Source organism: Engraulis encrasicolus, chromosome 9 (assembly GCF_034702125.1).
Source record: "Engraulis encrasicolus isolate BLACKSEA-1 chromosome 9, IST_EnEncr_1.0, whole genome shotgun sequence".
Lineage (NCBI taxonomy): Eukaryota > Metazoa > Chordata > Actinopteri > Clupeiformes > Engraulidae > Engraulis > Engraulis encrasicolus.
This window is the reverse complement of record NC_085865.1, coordinates 44713694-44721193: the sequence shown is the minus strand read 5'-3', so window position 1 is coordinate 44721193 and position 7500 is coordinate 44713694. Positions and strand designations below refer to the sequence as shown.

Below are 7500 nucleotides of genomic sequence, written 5' to 3'. Positions count from 1 at the left end.
TGTCTAGGGTGGTGTTCTGATAAGGACAAGCAGAACCTCAAGTCCTTTGGGTTTCCGTGGTGGTTTCGTGGTTTTCGTTGCATCCTCTAGCTTTTCACACTCACTGGCTACGTTTACATGACGTTTTTAATTCAGAATTAATAATTCAGAATTAAATAGTTCTGTCGACTTTACTTTGATCTTTCATTTAACCTATTGACGCCTAAGATACCTGCAAAAAAGGGTGCTGAATGCCTGAGCCCTTTTTAAGAAAAGCTGGCCTCAGCCTGTAAAATCCTAAATATCTCAGCTTCTGAAGCACATACAAATATGCACTACGTTGCATTTAAACGCTAAGACCCTCATCTTTCATTAGAATGTGTTCATTCATCTCAAACAAACAGATATTTTTAATAAAGTTGTCTCAAATGTCATGAGCCTGAATGTTGCGTAATGCAGCTCCAGGCGCCGGGGCCAATGTTGCGCAATGCAACATCAGGCATCAATGGGTTTATTCCGAATTGTGAAGTGTATGCATGACGTTTTCAAAGCGGAATTAAGCTTTATTCTAAATTAAATATCTCATGTAAAGGAGGCCACTGTCTCTTACTATCTCTCTATATTTTCTGTAGATTTCCATTCATTTGTTGCTCTGGACATCATGTCGCATAGTGTCATTGTAACCCATTTTAGCCTAAGGTACCTGCAAAAACACCTGCCACTGTAAATGCCTAAGCCCTATAACAACCTAAATATCTCAGCATAGACAGTCTATGTCGCTCCAGGCGCCTGGGTCAATGCAGCGTATATGCAGCCTCCAGCATCAATGGGTTAAGAAGCAGTCTAACCTCGTTATCTGTAGAAATGAATTTCCTAGGGGTTGCATGCCCAGGGGGACCCAGGTTCGAGTCCAGCCTGGGTCATGTCCCAACTGTGCCCTGTCTCTCCCACTAGCTTCCTGTCATACTCTGTCTGGACTGTCCCATCAACAATAAATACATAAAAGCCCTGAAAAATATATAGGAAAAAAAAATAATGAATGAATGAATTTCCTGTTTACACGGATGTGCACATGCCTAGTATATCTGGTTGATCACGAGGTCTGGACTATCATGGATAAACCATAAATAATTAAAATGTTCCTGTATAAACACATACACTTCAGTTGAGAAAACATCAGCCAACCTACATGCATGAACAAACAGGCACACACACAAACTGCTGTAACATACAGTCCATACACTCACACGCATACTATATTTCCTCTGCATATACTGTATAATACATGTGGACATCCACTTTCAACCTCTTAGTAGTGCTCCCAAACCCCCAAGCACATCAGTTTCTCTCTCTCTCTCTCTCTCTCTCTCTCTCTCTCTCTCTCTCTCTGTATAAAAAGGAAGAGAGAGAGAACATTGTGCGCATTAACTATTCCATTCCATTGGCTATTCAGAAATCCATACCTGTTGTGCAACTAACTGAAATGTTTCAGGTTAATAATTTAGTTCCTGTGTGGACTTGATGGAAATATTTGCAGATTTTCTTAAGCACACCAGGCTATTAAGTCCTCATACGCAACACAAGAATACTGCACATACACCCCATTACTGTATAAGGCAAAATCAGCTAATGCACTGTGCACAATACGTTTGGACAAGGTTTAGATTTAAAATTGGAGCCGTCTAGCCTAAGCTAAAAGCATGCAGACCTTGCAGACACTGTGAACCAGTCACCAGTCAAGCTCTAAAAGGCTTGACAACCAGCAACTTTTTTTGTTTACTGGTACCGTTTATATTTCTGTGAAGGCTTTTTTCATTATTTTTTGCACAGAATGTTCTGACCTGGAGTTTAGAGTCTGTGTGTCCTAGACAGCTGGTGGGGTGACGAGCGACTTTATTTGGCCTTCAGACTCCCACGTAGCAGCAGTGTTATTAGTTCCAATATGAGGTAGAGGTGGTTGGTTGACAACAGGGCTGCGGACAGCTTTGGTAAATGGACTACATTTATATAGCGCTTTACTCCACTCCTTCGAACACTTAAAGCGCTTTACATTGTATGCCTCACATTCACCCATTCACGCTCTTATTCGCACACCCGTACCACCCTGCCACAAGGAGCAACTTGGGGTTGGGTGTCTTGCTCAAGCACACATTGATGGGGTCAAGCAGAGTGGGGCTCGAACTTGCAACTTTCTGATTGCCAAACGGCTCCTCTACCACCTGAGCCCATAGCTTTGACTATGTCCAGGACAAAAGCATCTTAAAGCCCCCCTCTCAATAGATACAATGTAATCTGGTCCAATTTTTGGCCCACCCCTTTCCCTGGATTCGGTACAACTGACCTGTTTGCCCCCTGTTGGCAGGCCTGGTTGATAGTAACGTGCATAGGAAAAGATGCTGCTGGCGTGCATAGTATGATTCAGAGAGATGCTGGTTTTAGTCCTCCTCCAATGGCACAGGAGGGAACACTAAAGGTTAAAGGACCAGTTCAGTCAATGTCAATATGCAGTTGTAATGCTCACACTACCCTGGACTTGTCAGTACCTGAGTTTTTTTTTTTTCCTTCAGCCTTTTCTGAGATCTTGGTCATTGTAATGGGGGCAGAGCTTTGTTTACATTTCAAAAAGCGTTTTTATTTATTCCCAAAAACATCCAAAAGGTTATACTGTACAACTTCAGCAGAGAACTAGCAAACAATGGTACCTTTTTGGGAAAATATTTGGAGTAGGCTTATGTTATTTAAAAAAAAAAATGTAAACAAACGCTGCCCCCATTAGAATAGCTCATATCTCGGAAAGGGCTGAGCCGGAAAATGTGGCATCACCGGGAATTGACAAGTCAAGGGTAGCGTGAGCAATACAACAGCATATTGAAATTGACTGAAGTGGTTCTTTAAGGGAAACTGACTTACCTGTTGTCACTGAGACTCGGACCCTTTGGCTACAGGCATAACTTTGTAATTGCAAGCCTGTGATTGCAAGTTTATGATTGATCAAGTCATTTGAGTGCTCATTCACTCCTACACTACAAAGTCAATGTGAACGTAAAAGTCAAACTTTGTTACAACGAAAGGGAATTTCAAGTGGTATTAAGGACAGACAAGACTTAAAACAAGGTAGACAAGACTTGGAAACAGACAGTAAATAAATAAAAACAAATAAGTAATACACTACACTGTACAGTACACTAAGCTGTTTTACAGTCTTGGCAGTGTGGGCCTTACTTTGCTGGAGTTAAGACAGGTCATTGTTGTGAAATTTGTTTTGCCATTGGCTGCCAATATAACAGTTCATTAGGATAGAGCAAGGCATCATGGACGTCTAGTTAAGAGCAGCATTGCAGGAAATGTTTGCCGTCTCACTTCTCCACACGCTCGCTCGCACGCAGGGACACACACACACACACACACACACACACACACACACACACACACACACACACACACACACACACACACACACACACACACACACACACACACACACACACACACACACACACACACCGCTCCTCAGCTCAGCCCACTCAGCAGCTGTGTGAAATGAGTTTTAGCCCTGGGTAGTGGGTAACCTGCGAGCGCTACAGCAGGCTCGCTGTGTTCTGACTGCAAGGCTTTTAAAAAGCACCTGCAGTGGAGGGAGAGGAGAGAGAGAGAGAGAGAGGGACAAAATGAGAGATGGAGGAAGAGAGGCAGGGGCAGCAAAGAAAAATGGAGAGAAAGACACAGAAATAGAGAGAGATAGAGGCGGGAAAATATTGAGGTAGAGAGAGGGGGATGGGGAGAAGTAGAGGGAGAGAACAGAAAGAGAGATAGAAGGAAAGGCAGAAAAATAAGGGATGGAAGAGGTGGAGAGAGAGAGAGAGAGGTTGAAATGAAGGAGGGAGACAGAGATGAGAGAAGGGGAGAGGAGAGAAGGGAGGGGAGAGGTGAAGCGAGAGCCGGAAGGAGAGAGGAGACGAGGGAGAGCAAAAACGCTGCTGTGGTCAGTGGGTTCATTTAAACTTTTGATGGGAGGGTACTGTAGGTCTGGCTGTGGACCAGGGGCGGAGCTATAGGGGGAGTGAGCAGGGCACTTGCCCCTGGGCCCAGGGCCCTGGCGTATTGATAGTTGGGGCCCTATTATGAGCTTAGCAGGCTGTATGGGGGGCCGTATCAGTGTCTTGCCCCAGGGCCCTGTATACATTTGTTCCGCCACTGCTCTGGACTAACACAGCTTACCAATGACCACCACAGACACCACCATTGACCTCAAGTGGACACCCTCATTCACACTCAAACACACACCCGCACCCGCAAAAGCACAGTCAAAAGCAGTCTTTCAGGAAAAGTTTGCCAGCTTGTTTTTTTAAACTTTCCCTTCACTAACTCTTCACACCTACACACTCACACGCAAACGCAAACACACACAGGCAAGCACGCACACACAAACACACGCACACACGCACACACGCACACACGCACACACACACACACACACACACACACACACACACACACACACACACACACACACACACACACACACACACACACACACACACACACACACACACACACGCATATACGGTACGCATGCATCCATGCACCCACACACACATGCACACGCACACACATCTAGACACAGACAAGGCGGGAGGAGGTTCAGTCAGACACTGGCAGGTCTTATCCAGACTACTCTCTGCATAAACTCTGTGTGTGTTTATATGCGTGCGTGCGTGCATGCGTGCATGCGTGCGTGCGTGCGTGCATGCGTGCGTGTATGTGTGCGTGCGGGCGTACATTTACATTTATAGTCCCCTGTGTCTATTGAGTCTGTGCTGGCTTTGCTGCCATCAGCACAGTGTCATTGAGTGCAGCCGCCACCTCATGCGCTATCTATTGGAGCAGGGAAGCCAACAGGGGGGTGGACAAAGGGGATAGCTGTCCCGGGCCCAGGGACAGAGGGAGCCCAGAATTGGACTCTAATTACATTGTAGCCAATGTATTCTGTGTGTGTGTATGTGTGTGTGTGGGGGTGTGTGTGTGTGTGGGGGGGCTTTCAGATGACTTTGTCCTGGCCCCAGCCAAAGCTCTCAGCGGCCCTGATTGGAGTCTATTCTTATATTAGCTCTTTGAGACGCATCATCTCTGATGACTTGCTGTGGCGTTCTCCATGAAAGCCGAAGTCAAAAGAGTTTATTTGAATGAGAATCTGCATGAATGAGATTCTTTACAGTCAACTTCTAAATTGATGTGGAAGATGTAGAAGCAGATAAGCAAACTTTTTAAAACCCCTTTCAGTCATCGCTTCAGATTGTATTTCACATCTGTGGCGTATCAGATTGTGTCTGTAAGAGCAAATGAGTGGCCTAATTGAAACTGGAAAATAAACCCTCTCGGAGTGTTAATGCTTTATATGAATTCTATTAATTAGACCAAGCTCTGAGCAGGCAACAGCTGTGGCGCCAGTGGTTATTCATTTGGCAAATTATTACAATCAGAGACTATAATTGCACATCACCAAAACTGTAATTATTTGTCGTTTGTTTGCTGACATGTTTTTGTTCTAAATTTGTTTACTGGCTTGTTTGCTGAATGCTCTCGTTTCCTTGGTGATGACTGCTCAACAGGTGCGTGCCCAGGAGAAGAGTGTGTCTGACGGACACGTCCGAGTTTCCATGCCGACAGTTTGAGTGTGTGAGCCGGCCGCCCAGCTGTGACAAGAACCAGTTGGATCCTGTGTGTGACACGGACAACATGGAGCACTCCAACCTCTGCATGCTCTACCAGAGAGGCAAGACCTTGGCCTACCGCGGACACTGCCAAGTAAGAAGAGCATGTACATTACATTACACTTAGCTGACACACTTTATCCAAAGTGACACTTACAGATATTTAGATACAAGGTACAGTCCCTGGAGAAATGTCATGTTAGGTACGTCAGCCAGGCAGAGATTCAAACTTATCAGGAATCACTGATTTTCCAATCTGAAATTGCACATGGAAAGCCCCTGTCACGATAGAAAAGATTCTCTATTTCTTTACCAAACGGTATGGCACTCGTCTACCATGCGGCTGGCCCGGGTTCGATTCCTGGCCCGGGTCCTTTGCCGGCCCTTCCCCGTATCTCTCTCCCCACTCCCTTCCTGTCACCACCTTCACTGTCCTATCATGAATAAAGATTCTCTGCATTTATCTCTGATTTTTGTTTTTTTTTTCCCTTTCCCAAATCCCAGCCCTGGCTGTAAGAAGAATGATTGTAGTATTTAATTTATTCACCCTCCCTTTCTATTCATTCAAATAATCAAATCAAAAGATAAATGTAATAGTAACCAGGTCAGAATCAAAAGCATGATGGTGGAGATAGTGTAGTGCGGTAGCTAATGTGTAAGTTTGTACTTTTTGAAGTATACGTGGTTTGATTTCTACTTGATTTTCTACTTACAATTTACAATTTTATGTGTTTAGTATGGTATGTTGCTTTGAAGAAAATGACAGACAATGAAAAGACATACGCCATACGCAGATGGAAGCCTTTTTGTGAACATGGTGGGAATACATAATTCAAACAGTGTAATACAGGCCTTATAAGTGAAGTGAAAGCCCATTGGGAAACTCCAACTCCCATTGTCATTGTGACACAGCACTGCACAGCACACAAGTGAACACTGCACACTGCACACAACGAAATTGCATTTATGCCTCACCCGTGCAAGGGGGCAGCCCTCAGTGGCGCCCCATGGGGAGCAGTGCGGTGGGACGGTACCATGCTCAGGGTACCTCAGTCATGGAGGAGGATGGGGGAGAGCACTGGTTGATTATAAGCATGGTATGCACATGCAGTAAGACACGCTTGCATGCATACATCAATAAAACATCATACCCACTCAACCTACTCAACACATATGTACAACATAGTGAGAAATGTAGATGGTTAATATGATGCACCTCAAAAAATTGTGTTTTGAAAAATGCTTGAAGTTATGCATTCTTGGGAAGTTGTCCATGGCTGCCCTGAAGGGATATCCTAAATTTGGCTGTAGTTGCCACCGGGCGCTTTCGCCACCAGGGCTCGCTGTTTCACAAGAGTAAAAAGAGAGGCTGGCAGGGGTAGTGCAGTCTTTTCTGTGTTTAGTCTGTACACATGGCACTGTGAGTGAGTCCAAAAGTTCTACATATTTCTACATACAGTATATAACTATTTAAAAGTCCCATAAAGAAATCATAGCATCACTTTAGGTATGTAGTGCCAATACTGGCTATAATACGTAGACAGTAGATATTTGTTGTCTGAGATAAATGACAGAAGACACAGATTTACTGTGTTTGTAATGTACAGAATAACCAATCCTCAGCTGTGTTTATTTATGCAAGATTTATTTCATATCCACGAGAGATGTGGGCATCCAAACATATAGGTGGGGTGCAGAGAATTTCCATTTTTATCTGAATGAAGAGGTATAACCCAGACTTGCGATTTACAACATAGCCCCAGGCGCACCTCGTCCAATATTTCACCAGGGGGCAGCACCTAGTCTGGAA

At 44.5% G+C, this 7500-nt stretch overlaps 1 protein-coding gene across 1 annotated transcript in view; it reads left to right on the top strand.

The window, feature by feature from the left end:
- The window catches only part of reck (reversion-inducing-cysteine-rich protein with kazal motifs), a 106447-nt gene that overhangs the window by 83083 nt on the left and 15864 nt on the right, over positions 1-7500 (top strand). The window contains exon 17 of the mRNA XM_063207222.1: positions 5589-5784. Coding sequence (XP_063063292.1) covers positions 5589-5784 — 196 coding nt within the window. The remainder of the gene's footprint in view (positions 1-5588; positions 5785-7500) is intronic.